The sequence below is a fragment of the Carcharodon carcharias genome, chromosome 20 (genome assembly GCF_017639515.1).
Source record: "Carcharodon carcharias isolate sCarCar2 chromosome 20, sCarCar2.pri, whole genome shotgun sequence".
NCBI classification, from domain to species: domain Eukaryota; kingdom Metazoa; phylum Chordata; class Chondrichthyes; order Lamniformes; family Lamnidae; genus Carcharodon; species Carcharodon carcharias.
The window spans coordinates 104,351,469-104,375,763 of NC_054486.1; the positions used below are offsets into that span (position 1 = coordinate 104,351,469).

General features: G+C 42.6%; 1 protein-coding gene across 1 annotated transcript in view; it reads left to right on the plus strand.

Moving 5' to 3' along the window:
- The window catches only part of tshr (thyroid stimulating hormone receptor), a 77,377-nt gene that overhangs the window by 14,365 nt on the left and 38,717 nt on the right, over nt 1-24,295 (plus strand). The window contains exons 2-6 of the mRNA XM_041214219.1: nt 8,675-8,746; nt 9,239-9,313; nt 13,426-13,500; nt 16,059-16,133; nt 21,939-22,016. Of these exons, the coding sequence (XP_041070153.1) occupies nt 8,675-8,746; nt 9,239-9,313; nt 13,426-13,500; nt 16,059-16,133; nt 21,939-22,016 (375 nt within the window). The remainder of the gene's footprint in view (nt 1-8,674; nt 8,747-9,238; nt 9,314-13,425; nt 13,501-16,058; nt 16,134-21,938; nt 22,017-24,295) is intronic.

The following is a 24,295-nucleotide window of genomic DNA, read 5'->3' on the forward strand; positions in this document are numbered from 1 at the left end:
CCAGCTGCCGTATGGTAAATTTAAGTGCACAGTTTGAACGTTAGTGAGAGGGTGAGTGCGTGAATAAATGATTGGTTAGGTTGGGTAGGTGGGTGAGGTAAATGGGTAAGTGGGCATGGTGGGTGAGATGGTTCAATGGATAGGGGTGGGGACGAGATGAGGTGGTAGGTGGGTGATGTGACTGGTGGGTAAGTGGGTAGGGAGTGAGGTGGTAGGTGATGAGGTGGGTAAGTGGGTAGGGGTGAAGTGTTAGGTGGGTGAGGTAATAGGTGGGCAATGTGGACAAGGTGGTAGGTGGGTGAGATGGGTAGTGGGTAAGTGAATAGGGGTGAGGTGGGTAGGGTGGGTGAGGTGGTGGTTTGATCGGTAGGTTGGCGGGTCGGGTTGGGTAATAGTCAGGTTGGTTCGGGGGAGTAGTTGGGCGATCGGGGGTAGTCAGGTGTTCGGAGGGGTGATTGGAGGGGTACTCAGGTTGTCAGAGGGGGTAGTTCGTTCAGGTCAGGGGGGTAGTCGGGGGGGTCAGTGTGAGGGATTGGCAGATCAGATGTGTAGTTACCCAGATGTTATTCTGGGTTTTTTCTGTCTAACATTTCCTAGGTAACTATTCAGGTAAATAGCAGGAACTGCCCAAAGTTTCCGACTCTAAGTCAGAGTTGGAGACATTCATGGAGGGTCCCTAGGGAGCTGAGGAATTGCCAGTCGGAAGTTGAAACTTCCCAGGCAATTCTCATATATGTCCACGCGTCAGGACCTCCACAGGTTCTGGACACAGGTCTCAGTCACATGTCCAGTCTCCAACGATCCAGGGACAGAAAGATTTGGACACCCATGGCACTATTTCGAAGAAGAGCTGGGGAGCTCTCCCTGGTGCTCTGGCCAATACTTATCCCTCAATCTGCAGATTACCTGGTCATTATCATATTGTTGTTTGTTGTATCTTGCTGTGCTTAATTTACTGAGATGTTTTCTACATTAGAGCAATACTTCATTGTTTGTAAAGCACTTTGGGAAGTCCTGTGCCATGAAAGGTACTATATAAATGCAAGTAAGCGATATGGTGGTAAAGTGGAGTTAACGCAGAAGATCAGCCATGATCTGATTGAATAACGGAATATGGTCAAGGGACTTTATGCCTATTTTCCTACTGCCTATGTAAGTTCATTCTTTCTTTAAATCAGTAATAATGATGCAAGCAGAAGGCCACCTCAATCTCAAAACTTTAATAATACAGATTTAAAGGGCCAGGGTTGCCAGGATTGGCCTAGAGTCTCCAGGAATTTAAGATCAATCTGCAGGACACTGCTGTGTACAATCCTGGAGAAAAATCATTGGAACGTTAAAAAAGATTGGGGTTTTTTTGTCATTTTCTTTGAACACTCTTTACCAGATATAAACATTTGGAAAAGGCCGGGGGGGTGGGGGGGGTGGGTGGTGGAAAGACTGTTTGGCTGACAGTCAAGCATCATCCAATTAAATAATGAGTCTTTTTGCTTTCCAATTGGCGTAGGAAGGCCGTACGTCACAAGGATGGACTGTGGAGGCAAGTCATGTGATGAAACCTCCAGGAATACATTTAATCACAGTTGGCAACTCTGTTAAAGGATGAATTGCATATGGTCACTAGGTATCCCAAATTCTCATTGAAAATGTTAGAAGTATTGTATTTTATATGACTTGAAAGAAACTAGATCTCCAATCAGTCACTAAGGCATCAAGCTTAGGATTTAAAACCAGGACATGATGGAGAACTCCACTGCTCTTCTCTAAAGTAGCGCTTTGGGTTCTTCAACATTCACCTAAGAGGGTAGACAGGGCCTCGGTTTAATATCCCATTCGAAAGATGGCAAATAACAACAGTGTAGCACTCCCTCAGCACTGCAATCGGAGTGTCAGATATATGCACAAATCTCTGGTGTGGCGCTTGAACCCACAACTATGGAGTGGAATTAGGAAACACCTCTACACACCAATTTTGATTTGTGCTCAGTTTGCATGACCTCACACAAGGGAGTATAATTGCAGCCACAACGCTAAATAAATAAAGATAAAGTGAGACTAGATCAATTGTTAATTTTATACATGAGATTGATAGATTTTTGTTAACCAAAGATATTAGGGGATATGGGGCTAGGCCACAGATTTTAAAAAATACAGAGAAGAAAATGGAAGTTATTTTATGTGGAAAGGTTGGACAGGTTGGGCCTGTAACCATTGGGATTTAGCAGAAAGAGATGATCTTACTGAAACACATAAGATTCTGAGTGGACTTAACAGGGTGGATAATGAGAGGATGTTCCCCAGTGTGGGAAACACTAGAATTATAGATCACAGTTTTGAAAATTAGGGACTCTTCCATTTCAGGTAAAGATGAGAAGTTTGTTCTCTGAGGTTTGTTAGTCCTTGGAATTCTCTCCCGGAGAGCAGTGGAGGCAGGGTCATAGAATATCTTTAAGGTTGAGTTAGATAGAAATAAAAACAGGAAATGGTGGAAAAGCTCAGCAGGTCTGGCAGCATCTGTCGAGAGAGAAACAGAGTTTCTTCTGACTCTTCTTCAGACTCGAAACGTTAACTCTGTTTCTCTCTCCACAGATGCTTCCAGACCTGCTGAATTTTTCCAGCATTTTCTGTTTTTATTTCAGATGCCCAGCATCTGCAGTATTTTGCTCTCATCTTTGAGTTAGATAGATTCTTGACTGACAAGGGTCAAAGAAAATTGGGGGGTAGGCAGGAAATTAGAGTTGAGGCCACATAGATCTTATCAAATGGCAGAGCAGGCTCAAGGGGCCAAATGGCCTACTCCTGCTCCTAATTCATAGCTATGTATGTAGGTCGACCATGATCTTTCTGAATGGCGGAACAGGCTTGAGGGGCTAAATGGCCTCCTCCTCTTCCTATGTTCCTAATCATCTGACTCAGACATGAGAATGCTATCCACTGAACCATGGCTGACATGAATAGAATAGGATATGATAGGGTCTTGCTGGTGTGACATGGAGGAGGGAGACAGAGGTGGGTGTAGAGTGACATCATTTCAATGATAGATGAAATCCGCGTGTGGAAGGGTGACATTCCAGCAAGTGTAGCAAATACATCTGGAGGGAGATTTCAATAAAATTTGGAAGATAATCTTAAAGTCACCTGGATTCCACCATCAGCAGCAAAGGTAAATTTCTCTGAATTGATGTTTGACATATTCAAGAATCCACTGTTGGTCTGTTTTCAGTTTGCTGATCTCCCACAGGAGAACGTAACAACTGCAGACACAGCCTTCCTGGCTAACATTAAAAAGCTATTTCCTGTTTTTTTGGATGTGGGCATCACTGACAAGACCAGCATCTGTTGTCCATCCCTAATTGACCTTGAGCTGAGTGGCTAGCTCAGCCATTTCAACCACATTGCTGTGGGTCTGGAGTCACATGTAGGCCAGACCAGGTAACAAGGGCAAATTTCCTTCTGTAGATGGGATGGGATGGGATTTTATAACAATCCACAGTAGCTATCATGGTTGTTATCAAGACAAGCTTTATATTCTAGATTTATTGACTGAGTTTAAATTCCACCAGCTGCTATGATGGAATTTGAACCCATGTCTCCAGAGCATTAACCTGGGTACTTGAATTACTAAATCAGTGACATAATCACTACACCACCATCTCCTCATATCCTGCACCATAGATTATTATTGCCAGTGCCCGCCTCGCTCTAGAGTGTGAACTTGGATGTGACATCCCTACCCCCTCCAGCACACCATTTCTTACCCACCCCACCCCCCCCACCACCACCACCCCCGCCCCGGGGCCCCCACCCATCCCACGGTGAGACAGCCAATTGAGCCTGACCACCCAGGCACAAATATGACGAATAGCCACCTTCGAGGCAGCAGGAACTATCCCCTGGAAAGAGGAGAAAGGAAGAAAATAAATGGATGGACAAAAGAAAAACAGTGGGAAAGAACTCCTTTTGGTAAAGCATCCTTTAACAAGCATTCCCGCTAATGATCCCATATGTGCGGAATTCACAGGATCCTGCTCACTGTTCGCTGACAAGGTGCAGTTTTTATATACACGTTCTAGATCCCTAAATAACAGTTCATAATCACATGCTAATTGGCCAAGGAGAAATTAGAATTCCCACTGGCATACATTTTCTTTTTAATCTTTGAATTACTACAGAACAACCTCTCACTCTTATTGTTTACAGATTTGAACAATTATGTTACCAGATTTGCAGCTACCTACAAGGGTGTTCTTTATTCGCAAAGTTTTTCTAGCTTGTACTCTACTGCTGCGTTCAACATTGAAATATTCCATAAGAACTGTCCTCTCATTTTTGTTATTGATAAAATAAAGGAAGATGAAGAGAATTTTTATTTTGAATGTTGCTGGAAAGAGGGACTTCTTGCTGAAGATTTTCACCTTACACTCGTGAGGACAAATGCAAGAATGCCAAATTTCAAAAACTCACAACAATTTATACTACAGGAGAAAAGGGTGAAAGGGAGAAAAAGTTCTTCTGCAATGATTATTATGATCTGGAACACACTACCTGGTGGAAGCAGATTCAATAGTAAATGTCAAAAGGCAACTGGATAAATAATTGAAAAGGAAAAAAAACATGGGAAAGGGTAGAGGAGTGGGACTAATTGGATAGCTTTCAAAGAGCTGGCACAGGCATGATGGATTGAATGGCCTCCTTCTGTGCTGTATGTTTTTATGACTGAGGATATATATTTAAAAAGTTATATCTGCTTGCCCTCCAATTAACCCCTGCCCTTTAACCCTACTGTAATGTAATGGGTTAATAGCATAGCTATGGTAATGAGTGATGTAGACCATGATGTACCAATGACATCAGCAGTCATTTAATAGACACTTGAGGGAGGAGAAAACTCTTCCCTGGTTGGAGTCATACCTGGTACAAAGGAAGATGGTTGTGATTGTTGGAGGTCTGTCATCTCAACTCCAGGACATCATTGCAGGAGCTCCTCAGGGTAGTGTCCTAGGCCGAACCATCTTCAGCTGCTTCATCAATCACCTTTCTTCCATCATAAGGCCAGAAGTGAGGATGTATGTTCGCTGATGATTATACAATGTTCAGCGTTATTTACAACTCCTTAGATATTGAATCAGTCAATATCCAAATACAGCAAGACCTGGACAATATCCAGGCTTGGGCTGACAAATAGCAAGTAACATTCGCAGCACACAAGTGACAGGCAATGATCATCTCCAACAAGAGAGAATCTAACCATTGCCCCTTGACATTCAATGGCATTACCATCACTGAATCCCCCACTATCAACATCCTGGGGGTCACCATTGACTAGGAACTGAACTGGACTAACCATATAAATACTCTGGCTACAAGAGCAGATCAGAGGCTGGGAATCCTGTGGGAAGTAACTCACCTCCTGACTCCCCAGAGCCTGTCCACCATCTACATGGCACAAGTCAGGAGTGTGATGGAATACTCTCCACTTGCCTGGATGAGTGCAGCTCCTACAATAATCAAGAAGCTTGACACCAACCAGGACAAAGCAGCCCATTTGATTGGTAACACATCCACAAACATTCACTCCCTCCACCACCGACACACAGTGGCAGCAGTGTGTACCATCTACAAGATGTGCTGCAGCAACTCACCAAGGCTCCTTAGACAGCACCTTCCAAACCCACTACCAGTACCATCCAGAAGGACAAAGGCAGCAGATACACTGGAACACCACCACCTGACTTGGAAATATATTGCCGTTCCTTCGCTGTTGCTGGGTCAAAATCCTGGAACTCCCTCCCTGACAGCACTGTGGGTGTACCTACACCACATGGACTGCAGAGGTTCAAGAAGGCAGCTCACAACCACCTTCTCAAGGGCCATTAGGGATGGGCAATAGATGCTGGCCCAGCCAGCAACACCCACATTCCATGAATGAATAAAAAGAAATACTCTGTACTCAGGAGAGACATACCTATCTTTATATATGGTGTAAATAAACCAGTTTAAAGCAAGTTCCAGAATATGACTACAGTGTCTCTAGATAAGATAGGTTACGCATACCAGATGCTGGCAACCATGCCACCAGCATATGAAACATGGTAGCAGCAGTGGTAACGCCAATCTAACAGTGTTGGTGCCATTGACAGGACCACGGCAAGAAAATGCAGGAAAACCTGGTAGAAGGAAGAATATACGCACCTGCCAAAGAAAGAGGCAAATTGGAAACTGATAGCGATGCCAGCACCAGTTGAACAGTCACTGCCCTTTCCACAGCAGTTCGAAGACTAGTCTACAGAGAGGTCAGAGCTGGGTGTTTTGGAAGTTACCGAGCAGCTTCGGATTGCATGCTAAAGAGCAGCAGCACCGGGTTAGTTTATTCCTTTATGCCGTAGGACTAATGTCCTATCGAGACAGGGAATGGAAGAGACCTCCACAAACTTTGACACTATCCTCAAAGCCTTTGACATATTTTAGTCTGCCACAGAATCCCATAATCGTTCAAGCGGTTCAATACACAAGGCGGGCCAATAAATGGGCCGAGGTTCTAGATGACTCCATTAAGTAGGTAGGCCAATGGGCAGCAGTGATGGCATAGTGGTATTGTCACTGGACTAGTGATCCTGAGACCGAGCATAATATGCTGGGGATCTGGGTTCAAATCCCACCATGGCACATGGTGAAAATTAAATTCAATAAATAACATCTGGAATTAAAAGTCTAATGATGACCATGAATTGATTGGCCTAACAACCCATTTGGTTCACTAATGTACTTTAGAGAAGGAAACTTGATGGTTTGGCCTATGTGTTACACCAGACCCTCCATGCCAATGACTCTCAACTGCCCTGGAAAGCTGCTCTGTTCTCATGGGCAATAAATGCTGGCCTAGCCAGTGACACCTCCACCCAATGAATAAAAAAAAGCATCTGCTCAGAAGCCTGGCAAAAGGGCAGGAAACCCTACAGCAGCTGTATTGTGATGCAAGGAAACAACACAACAAGGTTGCCCAGCAGGTGGTGCAAAATGCTTCTTGTGTGTGAAGACTGGACATTTCAAGTGCAAGTCCAACAGCTTTAATGGAGGTGAGAATGTGGAGCTCACTATCAGACGGAGTAGTTGAGCTAAGTAGTATAGATACATTTAAGAGGAAGCCAGGTAAACAAGTGAAGGAGAAAGAAATACGCTGACCAGGGAAGGATGGGAGGAAGAATAAACATCAGCATGGACTGGACAGGCTGAATGGCCTGTTTCTGTGTATTCTATGTGATTCTTTCATGTGACATTTTGTTGGCTGATTATGAAGTAACAATCTCCATAAGGTTTAATATTTGGTATAATTCAACAAGGTCTCTTCTTGAATCATTTCTTTCTTTACTTTGAAATGTAAGCTTCTCAAACTTTCCCACTCTAATCATTCTCTTTACTTCAACAGCTTGCATTTATGTAGCACCCAAAATGCTCCAAGGTGCTTCCCAGGTGCATTACCAAACAAAATTTGACAGCAGGGAGATATTAGGACAGGTGGCCAAAAGCTTGAGAAAAGAGGTAGATTTTAAAGAGAGTACTAAATGAATTCCATATCCTACAAACATCTTGAAGGACAAGGGCAGCAGATGCATAGGAACATAACCACTACAATTTCCCTTCCAAGCCACCCACCATCCTGACTTGGAACTACTTCGCCACTCCTTCACTGTCGCTGGGTCAAAATCCTGGAACTCCCTCCCTAACAGCACTGTAGGTGTACATATACCACATGGACTGCAGCAATTCGAGAAGGCAGCTCACCACCACCTTCTCAAGGACAGTTAGGGATGGGCAACAAATGCTGGCTTTACCAGTGATCCTGTGAATGAATAAATTAAAAAAAAAAACAAGGTAGGTTTTGAGGAGCATTTTAAAAAAGGAGAGGGAGGTAGAGAGGTCGCGGGAGGGAATTTCAGAATTTAAAGCTTAGACACTGAATGCACAGCCACTAATGTTGGAATGAGGAATATTATAGATATGCAAGAGGCCAGAATTCTAGGAGTACAGATATCTCGGAGGATTGTAGGCTGGAGGTGGTTGCAGAGATAGGGAGGGGTGAGTCATGGAGGGATTTGAAAACAAGTATATGAGCTTTCAAATTTAGGGTTACACTTGGATACAGTGTTTGTGCTATTCCTGTAAGTTTAACAAACATGTCTTTTGTATCATGATGACCAGGTGTGACCATGATATTCTAAATATGGTTTGAACAATGCATTGAAAAGCATTACGTAACTTTGGTAGAATGGTACACTGTTAACTGGCAAAAAAAAGCCACATCTCCAGCCCACACTATCCATAACCACAGGTCTCACTGTGGGAGTCTGGGCCTTAAGTTTTGAGATTCCCTCCCGATACCTCTCTGTCTCTCTCTCCTCCATTCAGGTGCTCTTTCCTGTCTGAGCAAGCTATTGGTCACCTACCCTAATATGGTGCAGGTTCTGCTGACCTTAGCCAGGTCAATGATGAAGACTGTTGTGATGGACCCGGAGACATCTCAAATCCAAACTCTTCCAACAGGCAATGGTAAAAGCCAGTCAAATTCATGAAGGGAGAAAATACGATGAGCAGAGCATTAGTTTTCAAATCTGTTATCAGTGTTGTGATCAAGTATTCGCTGTCAGTGACACTTAATATTAATTTTTTTTGACAGCCGATTCATGGAGACTCAACTCAAGACAATTCCCACTGAAGCTTTTACAAAGCTCCCAAATATTTCAAGGATGTAAGTATTTGTGATTCCTACCAGTCCATTTAACACTCTCTTTATCCTAGACTAGACTTGCCATTTATGTGATAATTCCTGTCAGAACAAACATTCAGGGTTGACCTGTCGATTAACAATTTTTCTTTCCCGATTGTCTGTCCTTATCTCCTGAAGTGCTGGAGTACACAAAGGAAGACCTTGCATTTCTATAGCACCTTTCACATTTTTCGCATTTTGTGGTCAATGAACTACTTTCAAAGTGTTGCCGCTGTGGTAATGTATGGAAACATGGCAGCCAATATATACACAGCAATTTTTGGGGAAGATGGGAAAGGAAATAAAGAAATAAATCTCTTATCAAGAGGATGTGTGAGAAATTACTATGCAGTAACATGAATAAACAAACAAATATTTGTCTAAATATGGCTATTAAGAAACAAATGGATATCTGTCCTATTTAAAATGTCTTATGCCATTTCTCACATCAGCCTTTTTCCATTCTCCTTCCAGATACATATCTATCGACGCAACACTTCAGAAAGTGGACGCACACGCATTCTTCAATCTGGATAAAGTCACACACATGTGAGTATTTGTTCAATAAGGCTGCAGGTCCCAAAGACCTGGAGATTGATATGACAAACCTGGAACTCTCAACCCCCATCAAAATTGACTGGGGCCAACGGAAAATATCAAGAAAAGGTTTAATGAATTGCAGAACCAAGACTGATGGATGAAGTTGAGGTACAGATCAGCCATGGTCTACTTAAACGTTGGAACAAGCACGAGGGGCTGAATGGCATCCTCCTGGGCTTATGTTCCTGGATTGAAAAGAAGTTGTCATACTCAGCACCAACCTCTCAAAGGCAGCTAGGGATAGGCTTTAAATGTTGGCCTTTCCAGCGATGCCCACATCCCAAGAACCAATTAAAAAAAAGAGTTTGAGAGGCAGTGCAGGATTTCAAGTCTTAAGCACCTGGTCTCCATAGCTATCTTGGTGTAGAGAGTAAGGGAGTTGTCTATGGATCCAATCCTTCTAAGTTCTGTATGTATTCTAGATACTCAGTCCACATGCAGTCTTGAAGCTGCTTCCCTTCCTACACTGCATTAGTAGGATCACCATATATATTTCTGGAGGTTTCATCACATGATTTGCCCCCCACGATCTTGCCATTAGTTGGCCAACACATCCATCCTTGTGACACACTGTCTTCCTACGCCAACTGGAAAGCAAATAGATTCATTACCCAACTGGATGATACTTGACTGACAGCTAAACAGCATCTTCCCCCATTTTTAATATTTTTATACGTAAAGAGAAACTTTCAAAGAAAATGACAAAAAGAACAATGTACTTAATGTCCCAATCATTTTTCTCCAGGGCTGCACAGAGCTTTGTCCTGGAGAGTGATCTTCAATTCCTAGAGACTCTAATCCTGGAGGGTTGGCAGCCTTATGTTTTAGTCAAAAATTTTTTTAAAATGTAGAATGATTTATTTTGCATGATTTCATTGGTCAGAAACATCGCTAAGTGCTTCACGCCTTGTGTTACTTTTACATGTCTGTGCTCAGCAAGATGCCAATCTGAACAATGAGGTGAATGATGAGTTAATCCGTTTTACTGACAATGTTGACCGAGGAATGAGGTTGGCCAGGACACCAGGAAGAAATTCCTGCTCTTCTTCAAATAACTCAGTGGGATCTACCTCAGTCACTGAAACAGGAGGGCAAGAACGCAACTTAGCATCTTATCTCCGAAGCATGACACCTCTGACACTGCAGCACTCCCTCACCACAGCACTGAAGGGTCAGCCAAGATCAATGTACTCACATTCTGAAGTGCGATTTGAACCCACAACTTTCTAATTTGGAGGTGTGAGAGTGAAGCCTCTATTCTGAATCTGCTTCACCGTTTGTGGCCATGCCTTCAGCTAATTTGGCCCTAAGCTCCGGAATTCCCTTCCTAAACCTCTCCATCCCTCTACCTCTCTCTCCTCCATTAATTAAGATGCTTCTCAAACCCTACGTCTCTGAGCAAGCTTTTGATCACAGGTCCTAATATCTCCTTAGTGGCCTGGTGTTAATGTTTTTCTGATATCTCTCCCGTTAGGCACTTTGAATTGTTTTACCATGTTAAAAGCACTATATAAATGCAAGTTTTTGTTATTGAATAAGCAGGCCATAGATTGCAGCGGAACGGAAATGATCAAATACTCTGGTTTTAACAATTAAAGCCAATTTAGTCAAAAACAGTGTGGTTATGAATTATAGTTCAAGCTGCACTTGGAGGATAGGATTAGTTTGCAAGGGGACCTGACCTGAGGTAATTGACCTTTACTTGTGTTAGACAGCGATATGGTAGGAGAATGCAGGATAATGGAGAGGGTGGGGGGAGTGGCAATACACAGTTCTTCTCTGCTCCTTCCTGACTTTGCCATTCATGATTTAGAAGAGTTCAGTCATGGAGCAAATAGCGTGGGATCATGTTGCCTGTTTTATGTGTCATTCTAATCAATGTCAGGCAATCATTGTCAGTGATGGGAGGAGAGGGGACAACTTTGGGAAGGAGGAACTCCAAAGCTCTGGCTTAATAGTTGGATCAAAGTATCGTCGATAATTTAAGGATTTTCAAATTACAATTAAATGGAGGGAAGTCCTTCTTTTATTACATCTGGACATTGACCAATTAAATCAGTTCCTTCAACCTTTGCTGAAATCAGCAAACAATTAGTATTATTCCATGCTGGGCTAATAGGAGGCATGCTCATTCTAAGTGAGAGGATGGTATCATGGTAAAGTCACTGGCCCTAGTAATCCAGAGGCTAATGCCCAGGGGTCACGGGCTTAAATCCCACCATGTCAGATGTTGGAATTTGAACTCAATTAACAAAATCTGGAATTGAAAGCTAGTCTCAGTAATGGTGACCATGAAACTACGATTGATTGTCATAAAAATCCTTCTGGTTTACCAATGTCCTTTGGGGAAGGAAATCTGCCATCCTTATCCGGTCTGGCCTAACACAAGTTGCCATATTTGTTGCCATCATTTCAAGTGTATTCTACATTTCAAAAGCGGCTGCAAAGCAACCAGGGATGTGTCGAGGTCATGAAAGGTGTCAGTGGTGGGGCATGAATATCCAAACTCCGTCGTCTGTAAGGACACTCTGTTACACTGCTGCGCTCGGTTTTAAGTAGCAGTGTTCCTTGTATGTTTATCAGATTCTTTTGATTTGAGGTGAATTTTCTAAGAGGAAATGGCCATTTTAGGATCCCATCCCTTTCCAATTGATCACAAACATATCAACCTGACTTTTTATGATCAGTTCTTTTTCTCTGGGCTAGGCAGAGAATAAAAAGAAAGAAAGACATGCATTTATCTAGTGCTTTTCACAACCATCGGCAGCTCAAAGCACTTTACAGCCAATGAAATACTTTTTCAAGTGTAGTCACTGTTGCAATGTAGGAAACGCAGCAGCCAATATTCGCACTGCAAGCTCCCACAATCAGAAGGGTCATGAGGACTCGAAACGTCAACTCTTTTCTTCTCCGCCGATGCTGCCAGACCTGCTGAGTTTTTCCAGGTAATTCTGTTTTTGTTTTGGATAACCAGACAATCTGTTTTTTGTGATGCTGATTGAGGGAAAGTTATTGGCAAGGACAACTCCCCGACTCTTCTTCGAAACAGTGCCATGAGCTCATTCACAGAATCACAGAATTGTTGCAGCAAAGAAGGAGTCCATTTGGCCCATTATGTCTATGCCGGCTGTCTGAAGGAGCAATTTACCTCATGTCACTCCCCTGCCTTCTCCCCATAGCCCCACATATTCTTCCTTTTCAGATAGTAATCCAACTCCCTCTTGAATGCCTCGATAGAACATGCCTCCACCACACTCTCAGGCAGCACATTCCAGTGATCCCAACCACTTGCTGCATGAAAAAGCTTTTCCTCATGCCACCATTGCTTCCTTTGTCAATTACATTAAACCTGTGCCCTCTGGTTTTTGATCCTTCCACTAATGGGAACAGTTTTTCCCTATCTACTCTGTTCAAACAACTCATGACTTTATATACCTCTATCAAATCTCCTCTCAACCTTCTCTTCTCCAAGGAAAATAGTCCCAAACTCTCCAATCTACCTACTTAAGTGAAGTTCTTCATCTCTGGAATCATTCTCGTGAATCTTTTCTGCACCCTCTCTAATGCTTTCACATCCTTTCTGAAGTGTGGTACCCAGAACTCAACATTCACCCAAGCAGTTAGATAGAACCTCAGCTTAACATCTCATCAAAAGACAGCACTGCCGACAATGCAATGCTCCCTCAGTACCATGACTATTGTGCAAGTGTGCTACCAACTGAGTCACAAATTAATCATGATTTCCTACTCCTGATCATGATATGCTGATCTCTGCAGGAAAGTATACTTGTAAGGAGGTCAGGATTGGAGTTGGATGTGATGCTGCTCACAGCCTGCTAACATTCACAATCTGGGCTAACATATAGTCACTTGGCTGAGGTATTATAGAACGAATAGCACCTTTCAATGTCTCACATGGATCAGACCCATACGGAGATCATGAAAGCTCCAAGGTTTGATCCCTAATCTGCTCCGTCACTTCAGAGAGGAAGGAATTAAGAGGGGAGACACTACAATAACAGAATTACACCAATAATATGTTGTGTTTTTTTTAAAAACAGAGAGATACGCAACACAAAGAGTTTGAGTCACATTGACCCAGATGCTTTCAAGAACCTCCCAATTCTAAAATACCTGTGAGTACAGCAAAACAAAAATGAATGCTTGTGTGATAGATAATTGGGTGGTAAATATTTCTGGGGAAAGGGAAGACCTCCTCATTAACTGCATAATGGTTGTAATGCATTGCAACTTTGCTTGGTCTTTAAAAGCAGTGTGATTTTGGCCTCTTCACTGTACTTTTATGGAGTGTAGTTATGCAGTTGGTGATGGCCCCGACCTGACTTACCTTGAGTTCTAGTCCTGGCTTAAAAGAAAATAGAGACAGAGGGCCAAAGAGTGGATCTTGCTGGCAGCAGGACCAACTCAATGATTTTAGTGCAGAACACCTCCTAACTGGCCCAGTCAGAGGGATAGCAGCTCTGAAACCTCCACAGCCCCAGTGCGAGAGGTGGTTGCTGCTGAGGTAGTTTGGTGAACTTGGGGGCTTTTCAAGATGGAGGCAACCTCACAGAGGTAAGTACAAATCCCTCTGTGAGGATCGATTCCTGCCCTGGGCATTTTCCCAATGCCTGAAGGGTTGATAACCAGAGGGCACAGATTTAAGGTGATTGGCAATAGAACCAAAGGCGACATGAGGAAAAACCTGTTTTTACTTAACAAATGATTAGGATTTGGAATGCACTGTGTGACAGGGTGGTGGATACAGATCCAATAGTAGCTTTGAAAGGGAATTGGCTAATTATTTGTAGGAGATAAAATTGTAGGGATATGGGGAGAATGGGATGAACATAGCTTGTTCTTCAAAAGAGGTGCAGATTCGATGGACCAAATGGATCCTTCTGTCATAAGAACAGAAAATGCTAGAAAAACACAGCAGGTCTGGTAGCATCTATGGTGAGAGAAACAGAGTTGATGTATCGAGACTGTATGACTCTTCTTCAAAGCTAAAGAGAAGTAGAATCATGGTGGATTTTATATTGTTTGAGAGGGGATGGAGCAGGTGGAGCAAAATAGAAGGTCAGGGATAGGTGGGAGCTCAGGAGAAATTTGGCAAAGATGTCATGGACATTTTACACATTCCCTACATTAAAAATGTGACTACACTTCAAAACAGGTTCGTGGGCTGTAAAGTGCTTTGCGGTATCCTGAGGTTATGAGGGGCGCTATATAAAAGCAATTTCATTCTTTCATTCCTCCTCCAAGCAATTACCAAAGGGGCGGTGGGGGCAGGGTTGGAGGGGGGGTGCAGTTGTGGAGGAGGGGGGTTTGGAGGTTGATGTTGCATTTGTCATCAACATTACCAATATAGGGAAGTCACACATTACTTGGAAGATGCAAGTCTAGGTGAGGTAGAGGAGCAAAGGGATCTCAAGAATACAGATACATCAATTACTAAAAGGGTGCACCACAGGTTAGCACATAAAAAAAACAAACAGCATTAGGCCTTATTTCTAGAGAGATAAAATTGAAACTAGGGAAGTTATACAAAGCCGGTGTCAAATCTTGACAGTTCTGGCCATTATATTTATAAAAAGAATATAGAGGCACTGGAGAGGGTAAAGAGAAGATTTTATAAGGATAATACCAGAAATACTTGGGTATACATACTTGGAAAGGATTGACAAGCTTGGTCTCTTTTTTCTTGAAGAATGAATGCGTTGGAAGCAGTTCAGTGAAGGTTTACCTGACTAATACCTAGGATGGGTGGGTTGTATTATGAGGAAAGGCTGGACAGGCGAGGCTTGTATCCACTGGAGTTTAGAAGAGTAAGAGGCGACTTTATTGAAACATATAAGACCTTGACATGTTGGATATCAAGAGGTTATTTCGTCTTGTGGAAGAATCTAGAAGTAGAGGTCACTGTTTAAAAATAAGTCGTCACCCATTTAAAACAGAGATGAGGTGAAATTTTTTTCACTCAGAGGGTTGTGGGCCTTGGGAGCTCTCTTCCTGAAAAGGTGGTGGAAGCAGAGCCTTTGAATATTTTTAAGGCAGAGGTGGATAGATTCTTGGCAAGCAAGGAGATGATAAGCTATCAGGGGTAGGCGGGATGCAGATTTCAGGTTAACATCAGATTAGCCATGATCTTATTAAATGGCAGAGCAGGCTCGAGGGGCTGAATAACCTACTCCTGCTCCTTGTTCATAAGTTCGCGTGCTCTTATGACTTAGTAGGCCTTTAAAATTATGAAAGGTTTTGATAGAATGTATACAGAGAGAATGTTTTGACTTGTGGGAAAGAGTATAACTAGTGCTCATCAATATAAGATAGTTACCAAGAAATCCAATAGGAAATTTAGGAGAAACTCCTTTACCCAAAGAGTGGTGAGAATGTGAAACTTGCTACCACAGGGAGTGGTTGAGGTGGATCATATAGATGTATTTAAGTGGAAGCTAGACAAGCATATGAAGAAGAAGGGAATGGGAGGTTAAGATGGTAGGGTTAGATGAGGGAAGATGAGAGGGGGCTCGAGTGGAGCATAAAGACTAGCATGGACTGGTTGGGCTGAATGGCCTGTTCCTATGCTGTATTTATAATCCTATGTAAAATGTGTTTGCAGACAGGAAATAAACTTTAAAACCGGGCTCCAGTAAAAAAGTTTTAATGTCAAACCTTTCTGCTCTGATTTCAGCGGCATTTTCAACACTGGGTTGAACATATTTCCTGACCTGACGAAAATCCATTCCACTGATGTGAACTTCCTGCTGTGAGTAGTTCATAAGGTACCCATTCACACACACCAATAGTTACAGGTACTAAACTAACCAACAGAGCTCTAGACTAAGGGACTTCAGACGCATCGGACTTTCAGAATCCTCGCAAAAGAGTCACCTGCTCCACAAGGTTAACAAAATGCGTGTTTGAGCATTTTTATTTTACTTGGGTACATATTCTGAAATACAAATCTCTTTCACCCCATTGTCAATGACTTCCAATACATGGAACAGTCACAACTGTAATGGTGGGGGTGAGGTGCGAAGGAGCAGCTATAACTTAATCTGCCCAGTGGGAATTTGACAGGTCCTGTCCTTCAATGGGGATTAAAATCTGGGCTGAGTGTAGAACAGGTGCCCAACCCATTTTATTTTCCATTGACTTGGAAAATATTGCCAAGGTTTTTATTTTCAAAGCAAGAAATTGACAGTGAAACTAGGAAGCATGTCTCCAAAAAGAGTTTGAACTGTTGTTCTCTGCAAACTTAAATGAAAAGAAGATTGAGCGCAGTGAAAAATTGCCTCCTGATTCACCCCTAACCTGTTTCATGCTGCTGAGGAGATTAATTCCATGATGGTCAGGTTGGGTGGGTTTGGTCAAAATTATCCACTAAGTGTATTGTCTTCTGCCTTACTGGCAGAGTCTCATCCTCTTGGTGGTCCTGGTGGCACAATGACTTCATTACAGATCAGCTATAATTTATTTGGATAGCGTTCCAGGCTCAAGGGGCTGACCAGCCTACTGCTGCTCCTATTTTCTATCTGATGATCATTTGGGGATGTTAGATATCAGTGGTCTGTGGGGCGATGCAAAGTATTGACACGCCAACACACATGATGAGCTCATCAGAACCCTTGTGCGCCATGGCAAACACATGGGTGCAAAGCAGAAAATGGAACAGTGCCAACGAGCCAAGAACCACACGTCCCCATGGACAATGCCATCACTGACAACCTAAACATGGGGCAGTTGTACGGGGAGGGTCAATTAAATGTCACTCCCCTAGCCCTTAAAGGTTAGTGTCCTTCTAAATTACTCAGAGATGACTGTGGCAGAGGGAGGGATATGGAGTTAGGTCATAGACCAATCATGATCTCTTTGAATGGTGGGACAGGCCCAAGGGCCAAGTTGCCTCTTCCTGGTATATTGAGCTCTGAATGAAATTCAGTCTGTCCGTACCGCAACTTAGGGAAAGACCAAGGGCTCACTCCAAATTCAGCACTACTTGTAAAAAAAAATGAGGTAGATATCACTGGAATAGAATTTGCACAAGGAGTTCTCTCATCTTGGAGAAGTGATCTAAAGGCCTGTTTTTTTCTGGATTTCTGCTGATCTTGCTCCAAAGTTACACTAGGAAACAGAAGATCACACACCCTCCCCCACCCTGTGGAAATTTTATCTGACTACTTGTCATTTTAAAAATATCCCAGGTTAATTTTCTTTAGTGTCTTTCACAGAGCAAAAGAAAGGGATAAGAGGCCACTCCAAACTCTCCAGAAATAATTTTATATATCTATATATATCCTTTGAAATTTCTCTAATATCAAAAAACTATGTGAGTACTTCAGACCAGACACTGTTCATGCCAAGTTTTATGTTGCACTTGGAAAGGGTACAAAGAAGTAAAGAATGGGAAATGCCACGGCCACAACGTCTGCAATCTCTTACCTGACTTGTGTATGAACTCACCTAGTGTTTATTTAACATCAACACGATGAGTAGCCTTAGCTTATCCACGCTCTAGCAGCAGAATTTCCGGTCAGATGAATTCAGAGATAGCATGGATTGTGATTAGTGCCCATGCAATTTGCGGTGAGTTAACCCCACCCGGGATCAAAGGTCAGCCTAATTTGAATATTCAAGGCCAGTTGCGAGAATGGATATCACCAATGATTGGCCATTGAGGCTGCTGATGCAGGATTTAAAGGCCAATTATGGCTTAAAGGGGCAGGCACCCAACATGACAGCTTGGGAGCTAAGGATCAAGGTGGCTTGATTAAAGATACCTGAGGGCGAAGTTGTCCCACGTTTTCCGAGGCAGCAATGGAAATGCTGCCAAATCAAGTCCAGCCGAGGAATAAGGACCTAAGAGGGACATAGTCGACAGAGGTCTCCTTAAGGAGAACTTATTTCCTCCAGTTTTCCAATTAGACTCTTGTTGCTTGGATTCGGATCACATTGATCTCCGGGGACTAATGAGGAAATTGGACAGTTTCCAAATCTCTTGGACCTCAAGCCAATTATTCATTTATTCAGCAGGTCAGTATCAATGGAAAAGGAAACTAAAATTTTGAACAAAGATGTAGCTTGTCCAGAAGCAGTCAGCCTGCTGAAACACAGCACTGCCCGAATGATTGAAATCGGGCAGTGGGTTTAACTATATTTAGTTTGTAAATCAGTAAAAACAGGATAGGTGAAAGGATCAAAACCTCTGCTTAGAACAGCATTGTAAATTTAAATGTTTTCCTTGGATTAGGATTCCCATACAATAGGAGTGGAAGGAACTGGTAGGAATTGGAATCCTACGCTTATTATAGAATAATAATTGGATGGAGTCTGTGTTTATCCAACTCCATCATTTCATCCAAAATTCCTTACTATCAAAATAAATCTAAAATCAAGCAAATGGGAGCCTTTTCAACTGAATATGGAAGTCACTCTATTATACACTCCTCCTAATACACTGGTAGATGAGAGGGCACCAAGTAACCATCGGAGGGCTGGTGCAATACCCTCTCAAAAGTAAAATATCTCCCTCCATCACTGAATATCTGAAAACTTCAGGGATTCATCCACAGTAAGAGAAAGGATGAATCCATAGAGGCCTTTAAATTTATGAAAGATTTTGATAGAGTCGATACAGAGAGAATGACCCCACTTGCGTAGAAGAGCAAAACTACAGGTCATCAATACAAGATAGTCACCAAGAAGTCCAGTAGGGAATTCAGAAGAAATGCCTATACCCAGAGAGTGGTGAGAATGTGGAACTCACTACCACAGAGAGTGGTTGAGGCAAATGGCAGAGAGGCGCAGAGAGGGACGAACTGGATTGCTCTTTGAAAGAGCCAGTACAGACACAATGACCTGAATGGCCCCTTCTATGCTGTACTGTTCTATGATTCTCTAATCCTATGAAATACAGCACAGCATGGGCTGTAGCTCAAGTATTCTGTATTCCCTGCTTGAGGAAGAGGGATTAGAAGTGGGATTTAGCGAAGCATAAACATGAATCTCCTCATGTTTCAGGTAACATCAAAAACAGAGTGTTAACACATTGGAATGTTATTTCTTTGGTTTCCTTTGGTTTTTGAATTTAAAACAAAAAGATTGATCTAAATCTTTTTTGCTGGCAACACTTAAAACATACTTTAATTTGTACAAATGTGTGCTTACAAAATGATACAGAATATAAGGGGACCATTCAGCCCATTGCACCTGTACTGGCTCTTTAAATGAGTTAGCCAATTGGTCCCACACTTCCTGTTCTTTCCTCATAGCCCTGCGGATATTTCTTTTCAAAAATATACCCAATTCCTTCTGTCAGTAGATGTCATTGTTTTTCTCAGGAAGCATTGTTCCCTTCCCATGTTGTTTTCCTTGAAACTGAGAGGTCAGGATTGACAATTTGCTCCTAGCCTTTCCCAGTCACTGGCCACTGGACAGCTGTGGGGAGCTAACTGGGATAGTGGTGGGCCTGGGATGAGGAATCCCAAATATGTATACCATAAAAACATTGGAACATGAACAGGGAATTCACAGAATCACAGAATCACAATGCAGAGGAGGCCTTTCGGCCCATCGAGTCTGCACCGACACGTGAGAATTCAGCCCCTTGAGCCTGTTAGATCATGACCAATCTGTATCTTAACTCCATTTAGTCTTCAACTTAAGTGGGAGATCTGAAACAGATGCCTTCAAAGTCCAGACTGGTGTCAAGCGAGGCTGTGGGATAGCCCTCATACTATTTACAATCTACCCGACTGCAGCTATTCACCTCATCAAAAATCAACTGCCCTCTGGTGTCAGAATATTAAACACCATCTAGATAGAAAATTCTTTAACTTCAGTCGCCTCTGTGCCAAAACTAAACTGCCTACCATAGATTACATGATCTGCAGTTTGCAGATGGCTGCAGTACCATTACTCACTCTGCAGCAGATTTGCAAGCTATTCTCAAACTCTTCAATTCTGCACTGCAAGAAACGCAGCCTGTCCTTGAGTGTAGCCTAAGCAAAACTTATATCAACCCACACCTGGCAGCCAAATATTCCACCTCCCATACACGTTGAAGGAGAGGCTCTGGAATAAATTGAGCACTTCCCATACCTCAGCAGTCACCTCTCTCAAAAGGTCACCATTGACGAGGAGATCCAACACTGGATCAGCTCTGTCAGCTCAACCTTCTACAAACTACAGCAGCGAGGGTTTGATGACAAAGACCTCCACAAGTCAACTAAAGTCCCAGGTTACAGAGCAGTTGTCCTCACCACACTCCTGTACAGTAAGACTCGGACAGTGTACCAGCAACACATAAGAGTACTAGGTAAGTTCCACCAGCGATGCCTCTGTTGCATCCTTCAAATTCAATGGGAGGACCGTTGTGCAAGTGCTAGTGTCCTTCTTGAAGCCAGCTCCACAAGCATTCAGGCAAAAACACCTACCAAATCAACTTCAATGGACTGGACACTATGTCTGGATAACTGAAAATCAGCTTCACTGGCAGGTCCTGTTTTCTCAATTCTCAAATGGCCAGCGTTCCAGAGGAGGACAAAAAAACGTTTCAAGAACACGCTCTCCTTGAAGCACAACAACATTGATATTAATGACTGGGAGGAGCTTGCTACTAATTGTTCAGATGGCAACAATTTGACCATCAAACTGCATCACGCTTTTGAGTCACAACGTCTTAATGATGAGGCAGAGCGACATCCAGCCCCATATGCCATTTCCCCCCCCTTGGTTCCCTATCTCTTAATAACCTTACTCAACAAAAATCTCAACCTCATTTTTTAAATTTTCAATAGACTTCAAGACCTTTTTAAGAAAGAAAGTTCCAGATTTCCACCACCCTTTATGTGAAGAAGTGTTTTCCGATATCTACCCTGAACAGCCTAGGTCTAATTTTTAAGGTCATGGTCCCTTGTTTGAGACCAGAGAAAATAGTTTCTCTCTATCATCGCAGGCTCAGCGGGCCTCCCTCTGTGCTGTGCTGTTCTATGATCCTACCCTATCAAATCTTTTAATCATCTTAAACACCTCAATTAGATCATCTATACTTGAAATCCCGCCAGAATCCCAGTCTGCAGTCTTTCTCAATGACTGTGCAGCTTGATTTCTTCTTTTTCAATTAATAAATCCAATCAAAATTCAAAAGCAGCTTCTTTACTCAGAGAGTGACTAGAATGTGGGACTCACTGCCACAGGGAGTAGTTGAGGTCAATAACATAGATACATTTAAGGAGAAGCTAGACAAGTACTTGAGGGAAAAAGGAATGGAAGGATATGCTGATAGGATGAAGATAAAAAGGGGTGGGAAGAGGCTTGTGTACAGCATAAACACCATCATGGACCACTTGGGCCAAATGGCCTGTTTCTGTGCTGCACATTCTATGTCATGTTTTCATCACTGAATCTGTGAAGCTTTTGTATCTTCCTGAAGCACACTGTGAATGATCAGCTAATTCCAAACTCATATTTTCTGCGGTTATGGAATCAAACTCGATCCAGTCGTTTGCTTGTTTTGGAATAGCTCTGGGCAGCTTTATATGAGCACTGTTTACATTATTCTATTTTACAGAGAAATCGCTGACAATCCTTTCATTTCAACCATCCCTGCAAATGCCTTTGGTGGGTTATCCAATGAATCACTAACTCTGTAAGTAGAGCATCACGTAGTTGAAGAGTCACTTTACTGTCAGTCGATGGGAGGTGCTGTGGGGGGAGGGGGAGATACATAGCCAGAGAAGATGGTTCACTAACATTGAATAGGATGGGTCTCATACTCTAGTCTAGGGCTCTCTGTGTAGCACAGGCTGTATTGGTTGTGTAGGTCAGATGAAATTAGTGGAGAAATCTCTCAGGGGTCATGTTAAGTTTGGGAGCTAGCAAAAAACCCCCAATGTCAGATTGACAGCCTGTGGTATGCTACACCTGAACTGAAACTCAGGGAGAGATATGTAACAGGTGACCAATCCGATATACCAAAATGTAGAAACATACCAAAATGACAGACGGGAAAATACCAACTGATTCATCAATCCAAGCACCACCACCCCCACCACCAGCACCCCCAACCCCCACTACCCCCTCAACCCCCACCACCACCGCCACAATGGCTGGATCATCATTATCATCTAAAGTCAAAGTTCCACCCGCTGAACTTTATCAGACCCCAGGAAGTTAAGTGAAGAATCTATAGGGGTTCCTGTTACTTTATAGACTTTCATGCTCCTAGTACAGCCCATAATAAACATTGGCCCTACTTGTGGGTGCTGCAGATACAAGGTGAAGGGAGGGTGATAACTAGGGAACTGCTAGTAAATATCCTTGTGAGATGGTTTGCTAGTGCTATTGGAGAGGGTTTAAATCATGGGAACAAAGAAATATTACCAAGGCAAAATAAGGTGCACAGAGAATTGAGAGAAACAGATAGCATTGGAGTAAGAAATAGTCTTTTAGTGAGGTCAGAGTAAGAGGGAATAAAATTAAGTTTATTGTGCATACATGTGAATGCCTGGAGTTGGAAAATAAGGTAAGTGAGCTGCAGGCACAGATAACCATGTGGGAATATGATGTCACGGTGATAACGGAGATCTGGCTCAAATAAAGGGCAGGACTGGGTACTAAATATTCCTGGATAGAAGGTGTTCAGGAAAGATAAGGAAGGAAGGAAAAGAGTGGGATAGCAGTACTGATCTAGGAGAACATTACAGTGCTCGGGAGGGAGGATGTCCTAGAGGGGTCAAGGACAGAATATATTTGGTTAGAGCTAAGAAACAATAGAGGCACCATGACAATTCTGGGCCTATCCTGTAGACCACAACTAGTGGGAAGGATATAGAGGCCCAAATTTACAAGGAAATTAAAGAGGTGCAAGAATTGTAGAATAGTTGTAATGTGGCTAATTATTCTAATATAGAGTGGGATAGTAATAATATAAAGGGCAGAAAGGGGGAGAGTTTATGTAGTCCGTTCAGGAGAATTTTCTAGACCAGTATCAGAAAGGATCTGGTTCTGGGGTATGAGGTGGGTCAAGTGGATCAAATGTCAGTAAGGGAAAATTTAGGGGACAATGATCACGGTATCACAAAGTTTAGGTAATTTATAGAAAAGGACAAGGTTCAATCTAGAGTCAAAATAATTAACCGGGGTAGGGCAAATTTCAGTGGGGTCTGGCCCAGGTAAATTGGAATCAAAGATTGGCAGGCAAAACTCTAACAGAACAATGGGCTGCTTTCAAATAGGAAATATTTCAGGTACGGTCACGATAGATTCTCATGAGGGAGAAAGGTAGGGTAAACATATTTAAACATCCCTGGATGATGATAGTGATAGAAATGAAGATGAAGCAGAAAAAGTATGCATATGACAGACGTCATATTACAATCTTGAATCAGGCTAAATATAGAAAGTTCAGAGAGGAAGTAAACAAAGAAAAAAGAGAAGCAAAAAGAGAGAGTATGAGGAGAGACTGACAGCTAACATAAAAGGGAGTCCAAAAGTCTTGAATAGGCATATAAATAATAAAAAGTTGATAAAAGAAAAAGTGGGATTGATTAGGGACTAAAAAGAGGATTTATGCATGGAGGAAGGATATTTGGCTGAGATACTATATAAGTACCTTGCATCTGTCTTTACCAAGGAAGAAGATGCTGCCTGAGTCATGGTGAAAGAGAATGTAGTTGAGACACTGGATAGGCTAAAAATTGATTAATATGTGGTTTTGAATAGGCTGACTGTGCTTAAAGGTGTTAAGTCACCAGGGTCAGATGAGATCATCTAAGGATACTGAGGGAAGTAGGGCCGGAAATTGTGGAGGCACTGATCGTAATCCTCCGATCTTCCTTCGATTCAGGAATGGTGCCAGAAGACTGAGGAATTGCAAACGTCACACCTTTGTTCAAAAAAATGGTGTAAGGGTATGCCCAGCAACTC